The 23,471-nt window shown below is 36.5% G+C and overlaps 1 protein-coding gene across 6 annotated transcripts in view; it reads left to right on the top strand.

The window, feature by feature from the left end:
* LOC137651220 (metal cation symporter ZIP14-like) overlaps positions 1–16,284 on the top strand; it is a 96,972-nt gene extending 80,688 nt beyond the window's left edge. For all 6 annotated transcript variants that reach the window (XM_068384409.1, XM_068384410.1, XM_068384411.1 and 3 more), the window contains exons 6-10: positions 513–647; positions 1,240–1,470; positions 9,858–10,068; positions 11,548–11,735; positions 15,362–16,284. In XM_068384409.1, coding sequence (XP_068240510.1) covers positions 513–647; positions 1,240–1,470; positions 9,858–10,068; positions 11,548–11,735; positions 15,362–15,520 — 924 coding nt within the window. In that variant the 3' untranslated portion in view covers positions 15,521–16,284. The remainder of the gene's footprint in view (positions 1–512; positions 648–1,239; positions 1,471–9,857; positions 10,069–11,547; positions 11,736–15,361) is intronic.
* Positions 16,285–23,471: the final 7,187 nt, after the last annotated feature.

Genomic DNA, 23,471 nt, shown 5'->3' with positions numbered 1-23,471 from the left:
GTTTACTTTTATTTTGTGGTTTATTTATTTCCTTGTTTCCTTTTCTTACTGGGTTATTTTTCCCTGTTGGAGCCTTTGGGCTTATAGCATTTTGCTATTCCAACTAGGGTTATAGCCTAGCTTATAATAATAATAATAATAATAATAAATATTGACCAGGATAAAATGAAGCTTGTCTCGTAGCAGAGCGTAATGCTGCCCAGCGCTGATGTTGCTTAGTAACCTATTATAGTTACCAGTTAAGCAACCCTTTTTATTTTGTCTAGTCACAGAAAATTGATATAGGAGTGAACCCATTTAAATGACCCAGGTTTGTATAGCTAGGAAAATTACAAATTGTAATGAAAGTTTGCAGTGCTAAATAAAGAAAAGTTATTAGATGTATTTATTATTAACGATTTCTTAACCATAGTAACATAAGTTTCAAGTACTTTCATGGAAATAAAACTCTCACTTTGAAGCTTTAAGGAAGATTATTATAAGACTAAAATTTGTTCCCTTATTATTTTCAGGCATTTCAGTTGCAGTCACCTGAAAAGGGAAATCATGATTATCTTTACATATCACTGTTTGTACTCTTAGGCATTTGGTTATTCTTCATGATAGAACGAATCATCAAAATCAATCTAACTCACCAGTCTATGAAGGTATGTTTTGATATTTCTAGCAGCACAAGCAGTTAGTTAGGGATGGTACATTACCCAACTACAATATATTACCACAGTGCAGTATCTTTTCAACAAGGACACAATATTCCTTTAAAAGGGAAGTTTATTATTCAACCTAAAGTCATCTTAACTCTTAACCCTTGGAGCACAACTATACATTTTGTACATCTGGGTATTTCTACTCCTTTCACCGTCATTGGACATGTTATATTTACAGTTATTCCCAGTGTTTTCTCTTTCTTTTTATTATTTATGCATATAACTTTTTTTATTCAGCTGTAAAAAAGAAAAATTCATAAAGTCCTATCTCTAATAGTTTTTATTCTAAGTAAAATGTCCCAAGAAAGATTGCAAATATTGTTGCCAGTACTGTATATGAAATTTCTGTGGAGTATGCTGAGTAAGATGATGTCCAGGAAACTGGTAAAAAAATTGGAATAAGTTGAATCTAGGCTTTGGGTTGGGGTTTACTTTTTAGTACCTTGTCTATAGACTTAAGTAAATTTTAATTTTTTGGGGGTTTACTTGCTACTACATTAAGTTTATATTGAATTTTCACTTTTCCTTTTAGCAAGAGCTAAAGAAATATCCTGTATCGCCATCTGATCAAGCAGTTTTGTGTGAAAATGGACGCGAGTTTCAGATCCCAGAACAAAGGCCCCATCTTAGTAATACAAAACAGGAATCATTTCAAGATGGAGAATTGGCTTCCCCAACATCCAATGGCTGTGGGCAACAGGATATTCATCTCATCTATGCTTCTCAAGAACAAGCAATAAAGGCTTCTTTTGGTCATAGTGAGGTAAGTCAAATTAATTTCATGGGAGTGCTGTTTATATTTTTTATGATGGAATAGATTGAAATAAAGGGATTTTGACGAAGGAAAAATCTATTTCTGGGGAGAGACCTGTGACGGCCGGTGAAAAGTCCTTCTTTGTACTTTTTCTGATATAAATCTTCCAAATATACCAGAGAAAATTAAAAGCATGGAATGCAGAGGTTACAACCCTCGCGCGAGCACCTTGTTGGTGTCGTATATCTAACAAGGGCGTTTGTAAAACACTATTCACAGGCTGTCTTCCATTTAGATAATCCCTTCATCAAAGGGGGAGGGCCGTGACAGGCCCTAGAGAATACAGTTGGGTTACCCTACCGACACCTACCACTCGCGCTCACCAGTACATCCTTCTGATTTGGGACTTGCAAACAAGTTCAGTTTTTTGGGCACAGTGTTTTTTCGAAGAGTTTCTCGTTATTTCAACATGACTGACGTTGCTACTTCACCCTTACCAATGTTAAGTACCATAGTTTGTTTTGGCAGCTTTTGACAGTACCGGGTATTTGTTCTGTTTCCAATATGGTGGTTTTTAGTTTTGGAAGCGATTGTCCTACCGAGGTATCGGCAGCCATTTTGGGTTATGTTCGCTTCGGTAAATATTCTAGTTAATTTTGCCCATCTGGTACTCTGTCATCTAGGTTATATCACTTACGTTTTATGGCCTTTTTGTGTTATCATTAATTTTTATTAGTTTTTACTATGGTATTTATTTGCTTGCAAGTCCAATTTGGACCTACGAAGAATAGCAATTTAAAGAATAGCGAATTAAAGTTTAGCGATTTAGTCTGTTAGTTTGTACTCGCCTCAGAGGCTTCGATTTAGACTATATCATTGTTTATTTGTTACGTTGTCGTTATTCTTCGTTCTTGGTTATTACAATTACTAAGAAAAGCAATCAATTTTATTAATGTTCTTGTTTTATTGTGTGATGTTAGTTTTTTATTATGTAACCTTGAGAGCGAAAACAGAGACTGCTCGTTCCCTGTTCTACAGATATGAGTTATCCCTTCTCTCGTTTTCTTTGTTAGCTCGAGTAAGAGAGGTGAATTTCCCGTTCTCCGTTTTTATACGATCACGAGTTATTCAGGCCTCCTCTTAGTATCAGAGTTGATGATAGTACGTTTAATTTTATAAACGTTTTTATTGATGTGGTTACTGTTAATATAGCTAACACTATTAATAGGTACGTTAGTGTATGAGTCATTAATTGGGGTCGTTTTATACCGACACCCTTAGCTCCGCCTTGAGTTATGCTTAGCTCCGCCTTGAGTTATGCTCCGCTATAATGGATACTCATTGGATGAGAGCTAGTTATCGTATCGGAGCAGATTTTTGGAGTGCAACGGTGAAATCCGGCACTCGGACTCCGGCTGAAGCCTTTTACACACGAACCTTTGTCATGTTTGATCATAATTACACCGTTACGGCCCCCTTTTTCATCGTATCTCCGGCTTCACTGGAGATAACACATTCATTGAGGTTAATGTTATCGTACCGGAGACGGTCACGATATTACGATGACGGGCCTTTGCTACCGGATCTCCGGTACAAACAGAGATCAAGCAGACGTCCAGAACTTTATTCATCGAATCTCCGGCTTCGCTGGAGATAACACAAACATTCATTGAGGTTAATGTTATCGTACCGGGGACGGTCACGATATCACGGTGACGGGCCTTTGCTACCGGATCTCCAGTACAAACAGAGATCAAGCAGACGTCCAGAACCGGAGTTAACAATGTGATACCGATGAAGATTTCACAGTTTCATTATTACGGTCCCTTTTTCATCGAATCTCTGGCTTCACTGGAGATAACACAGACATTCAGTATTAGAGAATGTTATCGTACCGCTGAGGATCACGTTTTCACGATGACGGACCTTTGTCACTGGTTCGCCGGTACAAACAGAGATCAATCAGACGATCAGAATCAGGGTATGAACCCTTTTTCATGAATAATCACAATATCGTTATTACGATCCTTTTCATCGAATCTCCGGCTTAACCGGATATCGTTCAAGCGATCAGCATTGAGGTTAATATTAGTTTTCCTCTGGTGTTCACGTTGTCACTATGACGGACCTTTGTACCGGAGATTGTTACCGGAGCTCCGGTACAGACAGAGATCACTCAGACCACGGGTGGCCAATCTTTTGTTTTGCTGTAAAGGAAAGGATTTAACATGAATACAAAGTAAACTGTACTTACTTTAATGACACTTTGAATTTGCGTTGGTAATATTCATTAGCTATTCTTGAAAGTCCTAATAAAAATATATGAACATAACTATGCCTATATTTATGCATATATTTAATTCTAACTATGTATAAATATGGATAAATATCCATACAACATCGTGTTCAAATAGAAATAAATTGATTATGCCTATATTTATGCATATTCAATTCTAACTATGCCTAAATATGAATAAATATCCATACAACATAGTGTTCAAATAGAAATAAATTGATTATGCCTATATTTATGCATATTCAATTCTAACTATGCCTAAATATGAATAAATATCCATACAACATCGTGTTCAAATAGAAATAAATTGATTATGCCTATAGTTATGCATATTCAATTCTAACTACTGTATGCCTAAATATGAATAAATATCCATACAACATAGTGTTCAAATAGAAATAAGTTTCCACTCAGTACTGGGAACCGAACGTTGGCCCCTTCTAATGAAGGGCCGGGTCGAGACCAACCATGCCATGAGAGGCTATCTACTGTTCCTTGAAACTGGTCAGTGAACAGATGAATCAATAGAATACTAATATCCAGTAAATAATGTTAGACCCGGTTCTGAACGTCTGAGTCAGGGGTGGCCAACCTGTGGCGAATGCGCCAACAGTGTCACATTTCATGAATACAAGTGTCGAACTATACCCCAAAAGATAGTACATTAAATGACTTTTCTTTAAAACTGATTTTTATGAGTTATACAGCTGATCCCAGCCTGTGAATAGGATCACTAACCAAAGTTCAAGGAACATCCAGACTTATGTCCCCTTTCTGTTACAGAAGGTTCGCCTACATGGTTCCCGTCAGGATGATGATGATTCTCTCCGGCCTGCAAGAGAGGCTCTCCGCCCTTGGGTATCAAGGTTGGGAAGAAATGCTCCATCTAGAGGTCCCTATCTCCTCAGAGTGTCCTCTCTAAGGTTGGACGACGACCCCATGGACGGGCAGGTAGGTGGGGATGAGTTTTGAGCCTTCAGCTTTGCAATTACCTACGTCACCGACCTAGGACCCTTAAAGGATCCTGATGTTCATGTTACCCTGCATAAACCGTGACTGCTAAAAGCAACACATTCTAGGGAAAACCAAGGGGCTATGACGGAGCTCAAAAGTATGGTGGTGAGTCGGATCCGTTCAGGAACTCGGAAGTTTCCCCCTACAGCCCCAGGCATATCGAAGTAACCTCCTTTGATAAAAACAACGCATAGAGATTTGCCTTACATGTTCCATATATAGATGGTACCATAAATCTGGATGGCATAGACGTCCTCCCTCTGGGGGACCTAGATTTTACTCCCAGGTACTAAAATTCCCGTTCAACGGATTCGTTCGATTGAAAGAGATTGCCTTGGTTAGGTTAGACAAGGTACCGAAGGTAACAGTATTATTTCCTAAAGGGCAGGCCCGATCTGTCTGGACCAGGATGTTGTCAGTCTGGGGGGTACGATAATTCCAAGATCTGCCCTTCCAATTCGACCTACACGTTTGATGGTCTGATCGGGTTAGTTGTGGGAAATACGTTCTGTCTGAGGCCTCTATCAGACAGGAATCGATAGTCGGTTACCCACTCGTCATCACAGCCTTCCTCTGATTCGACGTCTATGCATCCGAATCCCCCTCATCAGGTGGTCTACCTCACTGATTCCCCAGGTACACAGCCCAACCCCGTTGGGATGTTTTACCTGCATACAGCCCTAGATCCGAACCCTCAGGCTCCTTTCGTGGACACCAGAGAGGAAGCTACAGGAGTAGAAGACAGTCTCGCCATCGAGACGGACCTAGGAAAAAGGGGGCTCGGAGAAGGAAAGTACCTAGATTCACTCCCTCACAACGCGGTGGTCCCGGTAGGGGGTAGACTTTACCACTTTCGAGACCATTGGACCTTCGGTCTGTGGGCTCATAGCATAATCTCTAAAGGTTTGAGGTGAAAATGGCCACAAGGTCCTCCTCCTCCACCAGTGACCTTCTCCCAGAAATCCACTCCCATCCTGAAAGAGTACACCACAGGGTTACTCAAGAAGAAGCAATCAAACGGGATCGATCACTGAAGTTCCAAAGCCACCTGTTCACAATTCCGAAGAAAGGCTTGTCGGCATTGAGAGTGGACCTGGACTTGTCAAGCTAAACTCTTACATTCTCTGCGACAAGTTTCGGATGTTGACTATCTCTCAGGTACGGACCTTACTTCCCCGTGGGACCGTCACCACCTCTGTCGATCTTACCGACGACTATTATCTTGCGCCTACAGCTCGAAACTTCTCTTCTTATCTGGGTTTCCGCCTAAGCAGGAAAGCCTTTGTGTTCAAGACATGCCCTTTGGCCTCAACATTGATCCCAGGATATTCACGAAACTGGGAGAGACAGTGTTAGAACAACTCAGGAACCAAGAGATACAGATCATTGCTTATCTGGCCGGTTGGCTCATTTGGGCCCGGCCGGCCATAGAAGGCGACAGAGCTACGAAGGAATTACTTCGATTTCTCGATAACCTGTGATTTCGGGTCAATCTCCAAAAAATCTCGCCTGCAACCATCAGGCCACTTAGAATGGTTAGCCATTCAGTGGGACCTTTCGAAGCACACGTTGTCTCTCCCTTCCAAAAGGTAAGAGGAATAGTTTCCAAGATCAAAAACTTTCTCAAACACAAACAGGTGTCCAAAGAGCCTTAGAAAGTATCCTCGGCCTTTTCCAATTCACTTCAGTAACAGATCTCCTAATAAAAGCCAAACTCAAAGACATCAATCGAGTTTGGAGAAAGAGAGCTACAGTACCTATAAGAGACAAGGTCTCGAAGATCCCCTCTGTCTTGAAAATGAGACTACGCCCATGGTCCGAACCGAAGGACCTCTCCAAATCGGTTCCTCTACAATTCCCACCTCCACAAGTGACATTCCATACAGCCGCGTCTCTAAGTGGATGGGGGGATTACTCCGAACATCAGATGTTTCAGGTTCTTGGTCACTCGCCATGAAACAGTCCCATATCATTGTTCTCAAAGCCATGGCAGTGTTCTTGACCCTGAAGAGAGACTCTCCTCCGAGGTCGACCCACATCAGAGTAGTGTCAGACAGCACAGACGCAGTACACTACGTCAACAGGGGAGGATCCAAGTCACCCAACCTGAATCAGATCCTGGTCACTATCTTCGCCTGGGCAACAGAAAAGAACTGGTTCCTGTCAGCACCTCACCTAGCGGGAGGCCAGAATGTGAGAGCGGACTCACTATCCAGGACGGATCCACTGGAGTCAGAATGGTCTCTAGACATAATTTCATTCCGGTGGATACTCAGGCTCGTTCCAGGATTCCAGGTAGATCTATTCGCAACTCAGATGAATCACAAACTTCCTTGTTATGTGACCCCAACCCTGGACCCTCGGGCTTATGCCATGGACGCATTACCCCGGGATTGGAACCATTAGAAGAAGATTTCCCTATCTCCCCCAGGGAATCTTCTAAAAACTTTTACACAAACTACGCTCCTTCCGGGGCGCAGTGGCTTTAGTACCACCTCACTGGCCAAGAACAGTTGGTTTCCTCTCCTCCTCGAGTTGAAACTCAGTCCCATCCGGATCCCGTTCCTCAAACTGACCCGAGTATCCAAACTCACTGTGTCAGATTACTCAAGGATAGCCAAAACTCTAACTTTGTGGACTACAGGAAGTTGGCAGCTCGTAGAGACGCGAACATTGAACCGGAAAACGATCTCTTCATCGAATGGGACAAAAGGGACTCGACAATTCGCCAATATGATTCGGCCGTTAACAACTAGCAGGTCCCCTAAGAGTGCAGACCATACTCCTATGTCCCCGCATTTAGCCGTCTCTTTCTTGAGGTTCCTATTTGACAAAGACCTAACAGTTAGCACTTTAACCACCATCAAGTCAGCTTTGAAGAAGATCTTCCTTGTTTGGATTAACATTAACCTAGCTGATTCCTATTTCTCATCTATTCCAAAAACATGTGCTAGGCTTCGACCTTCGGTTCGGCCACAAAAGGACTCTTGGTCTCTGAACGGTGTTCTCAAACTTGCGATGGACACGGACAATGAATCCTGCTCTTATATCACTCTTCTTAGGAAGACTTTATTTCTAACGGCTATGGCCTCAGGTGATGGAACATCAGAACTAGCAGCTCTCTCACGAAACCCGGAAAACATAGATTTCCTCCCTTCAGCCGAAGTATTCCTTTTCCAGACAAAGCTTTCCTAGCTAAAAAATGAGGATCCGCAAAATAGGTGCTCCCCTCGGAAGATTATTCTTCATCCCCAGGATTTTTCTCCGTGTACAGTCACACTCTCAAGGCCCTTTTTAGCTAGAACTGCCACCCGCTCGTCTGGCCCCTTGGTTATCAGGGAACAAGGAGGTACTATTTCCATTCACGGTATCAGGCAACAAATCCTCTACTTCATTAAACATACTAATCCGGAATCATTTCCCCAGGCTCATGATATACGGACAGTAGATGCCTCCAACAATGACTTCCAGAACAGGGACTTTGATGATTTTAAAAAATATACGGGTTGGGAATCCCCTATGGTTGTCAAACGCCTATATCTAAAGATCTTACAGGCCCTTAAATACCCGACGATGGCAGAGGGGAGCCTTATCCCTCCCCATTAATCTCCTCTTCTTCCTTTCTTCCATCTCTTCTCTTCTCCCTCCTACCCGCCACTCACACCACGTCGCCGCTCTCCTTGGTAGTTCGTTAGCCCTATAGCTTCATTGACAAAACAAATCTTTTTGTAGGTGAGAGATAAGTTATTAATGGGACAAAAAGCCTTTTATAACCTGAGGGATGGAAACTTCATTCTACCATCTTAGGCAAGGATGAGATGAGGAATATTATAATATTAATCAGATTTTTCCTGTGCTTATGCAAAATATGATTTTCCTGAAAAGAAATTATGTGAAAATTATTAGTAGGATGCCTTTCGGGGACTTTAATTGGATTTAATTTGTATACAGTACTTAGTTTTATTAGCCACTATTAGTTGGTGGTACTACGGTGCTAGGGTTTCTCAGGTTTGAATATTATGTGAAACAGCATTCCAAACGAATGATTGGTCTAACAAAAAAACAGGTGTGTAAGGTTTTCTTAGTCAGCCATTCCCATTTAAGATAAATTCAATTTGCTTTCTGTACTGTAAATTTGTAAACATACCAGTACTAGTTAATAAAGTCAGAATTATATATGTATATTTCTCAAACGATCACACCAATCTTTAATTTCATCCACACTTTGCACACAGGGAACCCATCTCTCCTTCCTTATAAAAAAGAGCATAATTGCAATATATTTAATAACAGCTCTTCCTCCAACTCATCTTATTGTATCTTTGCAGTGAGTTCTGTAGTTTTCTGTATGAACAGCATAAAGAGGAATTGAGTATTTTTTATTTTCCTCTTGTCACTCATAGATACATTTATTTTAAATCATACTGTATTCTGTCATTTATTGCACGAGTAATGAGAGAAAACCAAGTACATCCATATTTATGCATAATACAGTATATTTTTAATGTAATTATCATTTACTTTTAGATCAAAATTGCTTTTATTTTCTATCCTTCTTTACCTAAATTGTATGTCACTTTCAGATTCTTCAAGTTATTTATCTTTGCTTCTTTTTCAGACTGATACTGTGTATTTTCTCTCACTTTCTTGTTGACAAATTACTTGTAATTTTTCTTATTAATGTTTACATATGAATACTGTAAATGATAGGGGTTTAATGGATTAATGAGTCATATTTCTAGTCTCATAGGCTTGCCTTGAGAATTCATCTTTAAATAAGGTGAAAATCAGATAAAAGTAAAATTAAAGAAATTGGATAGCATGGTAGAAAGAGATTGAAGATGAATAAAAAATCAAACAGAAAATAATGTGGTAAATTCTAAAAAGAATTGTAAAAAATCTTTATTATCTAAAGGGTATCACACCGTGGGTTTGTGTATAACCGAACATCATAAGCAATTTATTTATGACCATGGAATCCAGTGGCTTAGGGATATTCATGTGCTGGTGGATATTTAATTATATTAGTCTGCATAATGAAGAGTATTACTGTATTTACCCTTTTTTTTTTGTGTGTGATTTTCAGCGACCGAAGACTCATTCGCATTCTCACAACATAGAATTTCGGCAAGGTCAAGACTCTGTTATAAAAACAGTTGCATGGATGATTATCTTTGGAGATGGATTCCACAACTTTATTGATGGTGTGTCTATAGGAGCAGCATTTTCAGAGTCAATTTTAACTGGAATCTCTATTAGTTTGGCTGTTATGTGTGAAGAATTACCACATGAACTCGGTAAGTCTGAACACTATTATTATTATTATTATTATTACTTGCTAAGCTACAGCCCTAGTTGGAAAAGCAGGATGCTATAAGCCCAGGGGCTCCAACAGGGAAAATAGCCCAGTGAGGAAAGGAAACAAGGAAATAAGAGAAGTACCCAGTAATTAATAATTAAAATAAAATATTTTAAGAACAGTAACAACATTAAAATAAGTATTTCATATATAAATTATAAAAAAATTAACAAAACCAGAAACATGCCCGAGTGTACCCTCAAGCAAGAGAACTCTAAACCCAAGACAGTGGAAGGCCACGGTACAGAGGTTATGGCACTACCCAAAACTAGAGAACAGTGGTTTGATTATGGAGTGTCCTTCTCCGAGAAGAGCTGCTTACCATAACTAAAGTCTCTCTTCTACCCTTACCAAGAGGAAAGTAGCCACTGAATAATTACAGTGCACTAGTTAACCCCTTGAGAGAAGAATTGTTTGGTAATCTCAGTGTTGTCAGGTGTATGAGGACAGAGGAGAATATGTAAAGAATAGGCCAGACTATTCGGTGTATGTGTAGGCAAAGGGAAAATGAACCTTAACCAGAGAGAAGGATCCAATATAGTACCGTCTGGCCAGTCTGCATTAGGTATAAAAAAGAATCTGATAAAATGTTTCCCTTATCTCTGTCCAACAATAATGCATGTAATATTCACATTGCATTAAGAAATAAAAACCGAATAAGTAATCTTTTCCATTGTTTTCGTTTATGCTTTCCAGATCAGCTGATTAATGCAAATTTCCAAAAGAGCTTTCTCTCAAATTCTTGAAGAAAAAGTAAATAGATAAATTGTTTTCATTAATAGCACTATTTGAAACATGAAATATAGATGATCTCCAAGTCAAAAATGCAATATTCTGAATTTCCAAAACTAAGCAGAGGTCGTAAGTCACACCATTCAAATCAAACTGAAATACTACTGAATAAGGGATTAATTAAAGCAAGCATTCCACAATTTATGATTGATATCAGATTGTCGGGTGCATTTGGTGCCAAACAATGGGTGTCACACATAATTCATAACCACTCTGTTCTTGCTCGCTTTAATAAATTAACATAATGGTGGAGCAGAGATATGCAGAGATTTTAAGACCACCAGAGAAATATAATAATAAATTAAACTAAAATTATTCCCTATCTGTGTTTGTTCTTCTATACCTTAGAAGTTTTATATAATAATCACTGTACTGTTCTTGCATATTAGTTGACACATTCCAAAATATATCATTTTTTATATCCAAGACAGATAGAGGTATCAGTATTGTAATTTTAGTTCAACCGAAGCAAAGTTTTACCTCGGAATATGTAGATGATGTATTTGAATGTGTCATAGATGTTCTATATATTGTATGTTATATATTCGGAGTCCATTTTGATAATATGAAGCCGCTAATATATTGGAAAGTACAGTATTGTAACTTATAGAGCCTTTTTTTCCAGGTGACTTTGCTGTGTTGTTGAATGCTGGTATGACTGTCAAGCAGGCAGTTGCCTACAACTTTCTATCATCTACAACTTGCTATATTGGTTTTGCTCTTGGGGTTTTCCTTGGCGAGTTTCTACAGAATACGTCTTGTATTTTTGCTCTAGCTGCCGGGATGTTTCTTTATATTGCACTTGTAGATATGGTAAGTGTAATTTAACATTATTTAATTCATTTTGGCATTCTTTCAATAATTCACTTACCATAGCATTGATTGCTTCAGGTTTAATACACTATATTGTACACTGAATCATTAGTCAAGTTAAGCCTTAATTTTTTTCTATTGTTTTTGCTGATCACTAGTAATTTTGCTACTGAAGTTTCAAGTGAAATATTCTTTCCTTGAGATTTTTCTCATTTTGACTAATACAGTACAGTACTGTATTACTTTTACATTTGAGATCTTTTAAGGAAAAGAAATACTTTTAATACAGACAAGCTTTATTTTATATAATATTTCTGAAAAATTTGGATTTTGATAAAAAATTTCTTCTTTCTGTAGGCTACTCGCCTGATGTTCATATCGCTTCTCCAATATTGCTGTTTAATCAACACTTTCCTGTAAAATTTTTAAAACGTTCCCACTTTCTTTCGCTTCAAAGAATACATTTTAACAAAGGAAGAACCGTCTACCGTAACTGGTAGGAACCCCAGGCTGTTGTCTCGGCAAAAATTATACAGTTTCAAAATAGACACTATCCCATCACTGAAAAGTTTAAAGGTTGCTCTAAAATGGCAGAGACAAGGGATAGTGATAATGCCCTAGAAACTAAGCATATATACATATGATCAATGCCCAAGTCCCCTCTCCACCCAAGCTAGGATCAAGGAGGGCCAGCCATTGGTTGCTGATGAGTCAATAGGTAGACCTATAAGCTCTCAGATCTCCCATCCTTAGCTCACAAGGATGGTGATGTTACAGACACTACAAAATGCTATTGAGCTTGAGCAGGTCTTGAACTCCAGTCCAGCAGATCACCAGGCAGGGACATTTCCAATAGGCTATGAGTCACTAGGGAGGAGGGTGGCATGTACAGTATATGAACATAAGTTGAATATAGAAGTAAGAAATTTTATGATTAAATTCTAATTACTTCTATGAATCTCCCCTGATGTTTATATTGCCAACTACCACACACTATTGGAGGTGGAGCATAATTGAAGGAAAGAGATAAATTTTAGTATAAATTATTATTATTATTATTGCCAGAAAAGCTACAACCCTAGGTGGAAAAGCAAGATGCTATAAGCCCAAGGGCTCCAACAGGATGAAATAGCCCAGTGAAGAAAGGAAATAACTAAACAATATGAGAAGTAACGAGGTTAATGTTACAAACCTAGTCTAGATTACTCGTCTAGTTTACATCGAAAAACTGCTTTAATCACGGTGTGAAATACGGTATTCCAGGTTCTTTATTAAGGTAATTAAAAATACAGTACTGTACTGGAGTTTGGCTTTTTAAGATAATGTTTTATGAACCCCTACTTGGTATGCCCTTGAACAGCTGCTAGGAACTTTCCCAAAAAAATTTTGACAAAAATCAGGAAGTAGCTGCACTCCTAATATCACGCACCTTTACTCTAAAGCATTCATGATTTTCAGATCTAATTCCTTGTGTGCTTTTGTGATTGAATTTTGATAAGGAATTTCTGAGCATTTTTGGTAAGGGAGCATTTATGGACCCTCAGTCCTCAAAACAAATCAGTTACACTACCTCCATTACCTTGATTTGTCCAAATACAACTGTAAGGCTCTTACTGGACAAAAACTATTTCTATTGAACTGTTGTCATCTAGTTTTAGTGAAGGGATGTGCAAAATTTGAGGCAGTCTCTTAGTCTTAAAAACATTTTGGATCTGAAGGAAGGTAGAAGCGACAGGATCCTATTCTGTTCCCAAAAGCCTACCTTGATCGATGACAATTGTAATTCAGTGATGCGTTTAGCCACCAGAATGATAGCCTTTCCTGAATGGTGTAGATGAACCTTAGTTACTACTTGAGCATTTAGGTTAGGGGTGAAACGGGTAAGGTTAGTCTAGGCCTGACCTCTTACTCTGAATCTAGAAATAAGTTGATTTCTGACCTACCCTAAAAGAAGTTACTGGTCATATTCATCACGAAATTAAGGAATTGAGAGGTATGGTATATGCTATACATAAGGTCCTCGCAAACATAATAGATTTGTAAGTTACATTTTATTGAATTTTGGCCTACAGTAGGCCTAACCTGATTCCATGTGTATGATTTCCAGCTACAAGTCAACAAATAACCCTATTTCATATTAAATAAATATCAGGTTATTGAAATTGTCATTTTGCTTACTGTAATAATATAATACTGTTCTATTACACTATTTCTTTATCTTATTACAGTATACGAACCTTTGATACACTACAATATCTGAGATTTATTATTTCAGTTGGATTTGTGTTTGTATTTCCGAATGTTTGTAAGTTGAGGACCTTTGGTAGTTAAAAAAAAACAACTGTTTCTGCATACTTTGATGAAAAATTTCATCAGATCATTCCTTTAATACAGTGTTTCCCAACCTTTTTTTAAATGATTACCCCCAAATTTTATTTCCAAATAATCAATTACTGTACCCCATTAAACATATACCCGGTAACATCAGATGTTTTATTGAGTTTTCCTATAAAATAATTATTGCAGATTTTGTGTATGAATTATGGCAATAATTATGGGAATGTGAATAACTCAATTTCAGAACATCTTGATTACCCCAAAAATACGGGTCCATTTCCCCACTGGGGTAATTTACCCCAGGGTTGGGAAACACTGCTTTAAAATATGAAAAGCATTGGAAATTGTAAGAAGGGTCTCACATGTTCCAAGGCCTTTACGAAAGCTAAATTGCAAATAAGGGAACAGATGATTACCTTCAGAATACCTATTTATACGTTTTATCAAAAGACATTCAAAAACCTTGGGTAATATGGGAGTTGTGGAAATTGAGCAGTTATTAGTTGGACTTGAGCTACCACAAACACATTTACATGATGGAATAACATAACCAATTCTCCAACAAATGCTAAAAGAAACTTTTCTTGCTAACTTGCTGAAAATATCAGATAACTTAGTAGCTAAGAAACCAGCAGTCTACACCTCAATAAGCATCAAGGTTCATCACGAGAGCTTTAATTTCACAAGACCAAAAGCTATGTAATTAGTTTAGCCTCAGGAAAACAGGAATGAGAAAGATTGAGTTTCTCGTTACTCTGCTTACTGTCAAACACATCAGCCAAAAGAGTTGCCTTTTCCTTTGGACAATGAGTGACAGAACTATCTGGTTGAGGTATAGGAGGGACTGTAAAGTCTACAGCAAAGAATGCAGATTTAATGGTACCCCACCACTTACATTAATTGGTTATACCAGAAATGGTTTCTTTTATGGTTAAATTGTATTCTTTTTCAGTTGAAGCCTAAACTCTCTGAGCAATAGCTCTTAGTTAAGTATAGTTATTCCAAGTCAAATCTGATATGTTACCCTTCAAAAGATACAGATAGGATATAGATGTAGGTGGTCTTCACCCAAGTGCGGTCTCTCATATTTAAGGGTAGTACAAGCTGATAAATACTGTTTGTAAATACATGTAATTAATCATGGCAATCATTTCTAATCACAAAACATAATTAGCTTTCATAGATTATTTTCCGATTTTTTTTTTTAATATGGTACAGATGATTGTTAGAAATGACGCATGAAGACGTCTTAACTGGTTTTCTTCACATTTTTATTTTGACAATTGCAGGTACCTGAAATGAATGAGGTTGCTAGTAAAGCTGCTGAAGGTGGCACAGTGAAGAATGCCCTGTACGTCCTTCTACTTCAGAACATTGGAATTTTCTTAGGAATAATGGTGCTCTTTGTCTTAGCCTTTTTCCAGGATGAAATGATTATTCTGAAGTGATTATTAAATAGAATATTCTTTTATGGCTGAATGTTAAAACACTGGCCTTTATACTCTCATAAAGCATTTTTAAGGCAGTGCCTGTTGAATAAGGGATGACAAGATTATTAGACACTTACTGTTAGATCAACGTTGTTATTTTATTTCAATATTTATTAAATTTAACTATAGGTGCATAGTTAAAAAAATTTGCACTATGGAACTGTTTAGTTTTCATACTAATATGTTTCAAAAATATAAAAGTAGATGACTAATAGTTTCAGCATAGTGCTGATGTTAATGAAAATCTTGATTCCTCTGTTGAGTTGTATATATTTTACATACAATACTTTTGTAGTTTCACATTAAATTGACATACATAATGTCTTGTTACTTGAACAATGTACCTTATCACTCTCTTAATCAGAAGAACCCAAGAAATTCTCTGCACTCAGGGATCTGTACCGATACAACTTGGAACGCAAATGTACGATGGCTTTCCATTCCACATGTAGAGTAATAAATGATAAAAGGCTAAATCTGATGTACAGTGTAGGACTTCAAAATTTTAATGTTTAAGATAACACATAAGACTTAATAATAACTGTGATTCTTTTTTATCACATCAACAGAGACCTATGTATTCAGTGAATACAACAAAGTCATAGTTACTGTATAATAGTTGATATGTTAAAATTCTTTAGTTAGGGATTTTAATGTATCCACATATGGTAGTTATGTATACATATTTTTTGTGAAGAAATAATAAACAGATTTTGCATAAATGCACAATTTTTTTTTCATCATTGCAATTTCAAGTATTGTACTACTGTACAGTAGTATGTTTCTATGTATTGTATCCAATCACTGGTATTTCTTAACTAAATAGCATGTTATTATCTTGAACTTTCCTCCCTAATTATGACCTGCAAACAAGATCAGCATACAAGGAAGTAATACCCTGCTCTACGTCGTTAATTGGTTTTAGGAGACTCGCAATAAATCTAAATACATACTTAAAACCTGCTATCATTTTATAAAAACCAGATAGAATATCAAAATATGTACTACAGTAATATTAACACATTGACAATGGCCATCTTACCTTAACGCAAGGCACATTGTAGATCATAGTACCGCTTGAAGACGGGTACAACATCTTGGTGTATGGGTTGAACAAGACATAGTGTTTGGTGTCAAGAAAAGGATAATTGCCTCTGGGTCTATGAGAATTGGATCTGTGGGACTTCCAGGTGTATTAACAAGAATCAACAGAACCTTATAATGAAGTTTATTTGCCTTGCAAATTATGAAATGTTGATGAGATTTATTTCTATACCAGATTCTCATATTGCTTCTTCTCCAGAAGTCGGCTTAACGACATTTACCCCTAAAATTTCAAAATAATTTCCAATTTTCTTTCCTTTCAATAGACATGATGTAAAATAATGATGTACACTAGCGGTTAATGTTAAGAAGCAAAGTGCCAGAAGCTTTGTTATTAAAGTTTTCCTGTCGTCTCGCAGCGATTTTCTGGTCAAGAAAACACAATCTCCCATAGAGAGCAAGAAAATGGATTTACAAGAAACACATGAGGATATAGAAGATACGAAGGAACTGTATCTTAAAAACAGAATATTATAACCTTTCAATTTAGATGATTCAAATAATTTTATTCCTCTAAATAAAATATATTCTAAGTGTTTACCAGGTATGCAGAAAAACATATGGATTGTAATCATGTACCTTTTAAGAAGCAAATATCCCCTACGTTTTCACTCACAACAAGTGGCTTTACAGTTAATATAAAATTGTGTGTAAATAAACCAGTTAATCCCAGTCATCATTTCAGTCCAAACCATGACTAAAGTACAACTCGGTGACTCAGTAGTTAGACCTAGCCAACAAGAACTGTGGCATTTCATACACTACTAGAAACTATTGGGTTTGTGCAGGGCTTGAACTGCAGACTCAAGAGATTGCAAGACAGACATTTCCAATGGTGCACTGACAAAATGGTTGCAATGTAGCATGATGTACCTTCAAGAAGTAAAGGCAATGCTAATTAATCACATCATGACTAAAGCATTTATGAATAGTATGTGAAATACTGTATTTACTAAATTGAAATTAAAATGTCCCCAACCAAATTGTATTATTAACATTATTCTATACTTCAAATGAGTAAAAAAATAAAACTAAATTTCTACGATAAACTTTGGCTTTAAAATAAAATTCTGGCCAAAGGTTTGTTTTTCCAAGTTAATTGAACAATATTTCACTTTGCCACCTAATTGTTATACTGGTAGATGCACTTAAAATGAGACCTTGGTATAGTAACTAAAGTTTATTACATGGACTTTACTATATCTAAAAGTAAAGGGCAGAAAGTGGGAAATTTTCACATTTCCTAGGTTAAATTTCAAAAGACTTTTAACATGCTAGAAGTGGAGAATTTATAGAATTGCATGACTGAAAAAGGAAATATTCTCAAACTATTTTACCTTCAGGAAAATTTTAGGCATTTTTTATGTGATCAATGGGACAGTTGGGCCATGCTGACAAAAGAAAATGTTCTAGACCCACAATTTCTGAACCTCAACACAGCACGATAATAGTTATTAATGTTCACAATCTCCTCTGAGCTTGGAGTGTGGTTGACCCATACTTCTATCCCCTATGGGGGTAATTCTGCACTAAAGTGCAACTAGGGGGAAACTGCAATTGCACCACAAATAGAAAATTAAGAGAGGTTGGACAGTAAGATGGAATAACGGAAGAAAAAAAAATTAAAGTAGAAGATTGAAAAGTGGGTTCAGCTAAGGGCTAAATGAACACTGTAAAGAACCTTTAGTGGACTCGATAGTAAACTACCATTTATAGGGTAGGGTAGGGTGCAAAGGGGGCTTAGGTGCGGGTCTTATATATTCAATCTCAATGCCATTGAGCAACAATGCAGTTATCTGGTGGGGGCCTTTGCCACTCATGCTAGACTTTTATAATTACTTTATCATAATGCTTATACCCTTAATTTTGTAAATATTTCGAATTTCTAACAAGAAGAAATAATATGGAACAGTATGTCACTGTTATTTTATTTCAAAATTTCACAGCAAGAACCCATAAAAATTAAATTGTCATTCCTCTGTAAAATCTTCAGTCCTAACAGATAGTCAATACTGAACATTTCTAGGAACAAAACACTTCCAGAATAAAAAAGAAAAAAAATGAAACATAATCAAGAGAGTTGCATTACACTCGAATGCACTTTAAAGGTTTAATGGCCCCTCATGAATGGCAGAGGCAAGGGTCAGTGAAATTGCCCTATCAAGCAGGACAATGCCCAAGAGACTGACCATATTACATATGATCAGCGCCCAAGCCCCCTCTCCACCTAACCTAGGACCAAGGAGGGCCAGACAATGGCTGCTGATGACTCAGCAGATAGACCTACAGGCTCTCCCAAAATCCCCATCCTTAGCTCAAAAGGATGGTGAGGATGCAGCGACCAAAGAAACTAACGAGTTTGAGCAGGACTCGAACCCCAGTCTGGCGTTCACCAGTCAAGGGCGTTACCACAAGGGCCACCACAACCCTTCATAGCTTAGACATGAATTCTGATACAACATTAAGAGGAGCTTCTCTTTAATGAAAAATATCGCTACGAACCCAATATCCCTTGCTATCACTACATTCCGTCAGTACTTCTAAGGAAGAGATTCGACAATCACTTTAGAAATGCAAGAATGTTTTCCTTAATCAGTATGATAACCCTTTGTTCCCTGTGGTAAGATGAGCTGGTGTAAGCTTATGGTGATATGTCCTGATGTGTAACCTACGATCTACAACAAAGCTCTGTACCTTGTTACATAGCTACAATGTATCTACACATTTCTACTTTACTAAAATACTCATACAATCTGGCAGTAGGTACCTTTGAATCAGGTTACATCAAGAAAACAATAGAACATACATATATATATATATATATATATATATATATATATATATATATATATATATACACAGTATATATATTATAAATATTGGGGAAAATACACATATTTCCATAAATAATATAAAAACAATTTATATTGGCAGCTGAAAAAGTCAAGAAATTAGCAAGTCTTTTCATTCTAAACCAGGATTTACTGGAAAATAGATGCAGAAATAAATATGGTGGTGAAGCCAAGATGTACAAACAACAACTGAAAAAAAAGAGAAGTCTTCAGAATCAGGGAAGAGGACTGATTTAAGGGAGAATAAGAGACAAAAAGTCACATGAAAGAAACAACGATGAATATATGGTTGGAAGAGAGATAAACTAAAAAAGAAATGCTGTATAAACAGAAATAAGAAAAAAGAGGCCTGTCATAATATGCACGATCAATGAAGAACGAAAAGTCAAAAGTTCCTCAGGAATGACAAGCGGTTCACTAATGACAGCTGAAGAACCAATCAAGTGAAAATCTATAGCAAGAAAAAAAAATTAAATATAAGATTTTAAAAATTATAAATTATAATGAAAAGAAGAAAAGAGAATGAACTTTAGTATGAAACAATATGAATAAAAGGGTGAACCGTGAAAGTGCTATAAAATAATTAAGGTGCTAATAAAAGGCTGAGAAAAACTGAAGAATCCAAAAACAGTTTAGCTTCACAGAAGGGAAGTAAACATAAGATGCAGTCTGCATAATGAGGAAACTATAGAATTAATCTCATATAAAAATGAAGAAATTGTAACATATATCTGTGGATCTTGAGGTAATTTGACAGAGTACCGACATAAAAGAGTAGATGGGTATTTCTGTATCTAGGGGTAAGTTAAAACTCTATTAAAGTAATGATTATACGATATGGCACCTCTTTTAAATCTTCACTAAGGCAGCGGGAACACCTGAAGAATTTGATTTGCACCAACTCCTCTTTTGTCTATCAGTGTAAATAGATGAAGCTACAAAGAATGCACCTCAAGACCTACTAATTTGAAGATTGCCAAAACATTTGAAAGATAGAAGAGTAAACTGAATTAAAGAGGACAGTCGACTGGCAACACCTTTGATAAGGAATTTAAAACATTTTCATAACATCAGAGCAATACTTCATTATCTCATCAATACCCATAGATGTCAAACTACAATAATTCTTTGGTTTTATTTACTGCATTGGATCTTTCGACCAGTGAGGCAATATTCTTAACTTGAACAAAAGATTTTTTGAGATATTGCTCACCTTAGATTTCATTAATTAGTTTATAAAATATATATATAATATCAGAAATAACCTGAAGTGCAATTTTGCTTACAGCGGTTTAAGGGCAATGTTATACAAGTACCTAAACTATTTATTTAGGCAATCCAAAAATCTATCATTTCCTAAAAATTTTATAGCTAGCTCACTTGAATAAAAAATTCTAGAATTCTTCATCTCAAAAACTTCAGCATCAAGAAAGCAAACTCTCAAATTGCATGGCTCATACCTAATGCTTATACAATTCTGGTACCAATCCATGCTGCAATAAAAAGCCGTTTTTCAACGTACACCATATAAGTCAGCGACATTAGCACAGCAAAATTCTCACAAGATTTCAGTGAACAATCTATTTAATACAGCTACATGCATTTCAGCCATGGTCTATATCACACGAGAAAAGGGTTGCAATTGCCTACATCAAGATTAAATCCAGTGTCGCCAAATACTGGAATTTATCCCTAAATTTGGGAAGTTTGGGTGTCTGATGGGGACATTCAGTACAAATTTCTATGAAGAAGAAACAAAGATGAGTAAACCTTTAAATTGTTGCAATTAGTTTGCTTGCACTTACAGTATATGAAGTATAGTGGGTATTGTCTATATCAGTAAAGCCTACAGGATCAGAAGAAAATATATTTGTGGAATGGGGATTTTTGCGTTGTGTTAGGGATTTTTTATCATGAGTTTTGGGGGATTTTTAGACTAACACATCTGGCAACACTGATTAGATCGGATTTATGAAATCGTCCCATATGACTCGAAGCTGGTACATAGAGGCAATTCACCGCCAGGTTGAACTGAGGGAAAATCTTTATTTGGTAAATGTCAGAGGGGTTAGACAGCAAAATGGAAGAGAGGAGGCAAGAACAGAAGTAAAATAGAAAGATATACAACTATTGCCGCTGAGACCATTAAAGTTTTTATTACTGAAAAGAGGAGAATGGATATTAAGCAGACCAATGAGTTAAGCTCGACTCTTACATAGCTGGTCCAATTAATTTCGGGAGCGAAAAATATTTATATTAATGCTATAATATAAATAAAATAAAATATATAGTAAATACTGGATAAAAAATAAATAAATTATGAGGTAAAAATCTGTGGTAGAGAAATTATTTAAATCTTATTATAAAAAACGTTTCTTAAAAAAAAAAAAAAAAAAAAAATCTGAAACCAGAGAAATTCTCAGAATCCGATAAAATATCAATAAAACTTTTCTCGACAAAGCATAAATCTCTTCTTTTATAAACTTTATATTCGCTAAAAATATATTTTATCGTTAAAATACAGTCACACTCATTGAACCTGGGAACTGCTTCACGAGTTGTGTACATGAAATACCCCAGCGTCATTTCTTTCTTTTTGTACTTGAGATTCCCAGAGAGAAATAATTGGGTTTATTTCTTTTAACTTATTATCATCAGATTCGTTATTCCACTGAACTTGCCATTTTATAGCGATGCTAGGGTTATATACTGTAATCTTTCACGTGTTTAAAATCTTGTTTAGGTAAAATGATTTATGATTTGGCTGCAGCATCTGCCTTTTGCATTACCCAAAACCCCAACATGTGCAGTTATTATTATTATTATTATTATTATTATTATTATTATTATTATTATTATTACTATCCAAGCTACAACCCTAGCTGGAAAAGCAAGATGCTATAAGCCCAGGGGCTCCAACAGGGAAAAATAGCCCAGCGAGGAAAGGAAATAAGGAAATAAATAAATGAAGAGAACAAATTAACAATAAATCATTCTAAAATAAGTAACAACGTCAAAACAGACATGTAATATATAAACTATTAACAACATCAAAAACAAATATGTCATAAATAAACTATAAAAAGACTCATGTCCGCCTGGTCAACATAAAAGCATTTGCTCAAACTTTGAACTTTTGAAGTTCTACATATTTCTATATTTACCCCAAGGGTACAGAAACTGTCAAGAAGCTATTTAATTTCTTATACCAATTGAGTCTTATGAGTGTAAAAACCCTTAAAGTGATGCTTACAGCGCACCGCATGAGGCTTACTGATGGCACTACCCCCTAGGTAATGTTTATGGGAGATGCTTTAAAATTGGCAACAACAAAATTGGTTTTGGTAGAGTTAGGAAAGCAGCTTTAGGGGAGACTATACCTTCTGGCCAGTTACCAAAATGACCTAAAATTGAAAAAATATATATATTAAATAATAGAGAAAAGCAAAAGGGGAAAACACTCACATTTTCCTATGCCCACATGCTCAACGATACTACGATGGACCTGGAAAGAAATAAAAATAATCTTTAGTACAGCGTCCTACTATCTGAGACAAAAACTGTGTCAACAAATAGAGAATGAAACTTTCCACTTCATGAATAAGAACAAAAACACTCATTTTATATTATACGAAGCATTAAACAAATTTTAGAGCTTTGGTTTAATTCTCTGGGAGTATCACTGTAGCAAATATCCCTTAGAAAGCTGTCTATAGGAACCCTTCCATCAGGACGACATGGTCTGAGCCCAAAAATACGCAAAGTAACACAGATTCAGCTGAAAATTAACCTCTACATGTCCAACATATAAGATCAAAATTCAATTCACATGGAAGGAACCATCATGAATACAATGATTATATCTATAGTAATTCATAGTTACACATAGCCTGTAATAGTACGCCGTCAATACATTATTATTATTATTATTATTATTATTATTATTATTATTA

The sequence above is a fragment of the Palaemon carinicauda genome, chromosome 12 (assembly GCF_036898095.1).
Source record: "Palaemon carinicauda isolate YSFRI2023 chromosome 12, ASM3689809v2, whole genome shotgun sequence".
Lineage (NCBI taxonomy): Eukaryota > Metazoa > Arthropoda > Malacostraca > Decapoda > Palaemonidae > Palaemon > Palaemon carinicauda.
The sequence above is the reverse complement of the archived record's forward strand: the minus strand, read 5'-3'. Positions and strand labels throughout refer to the sequence as shown.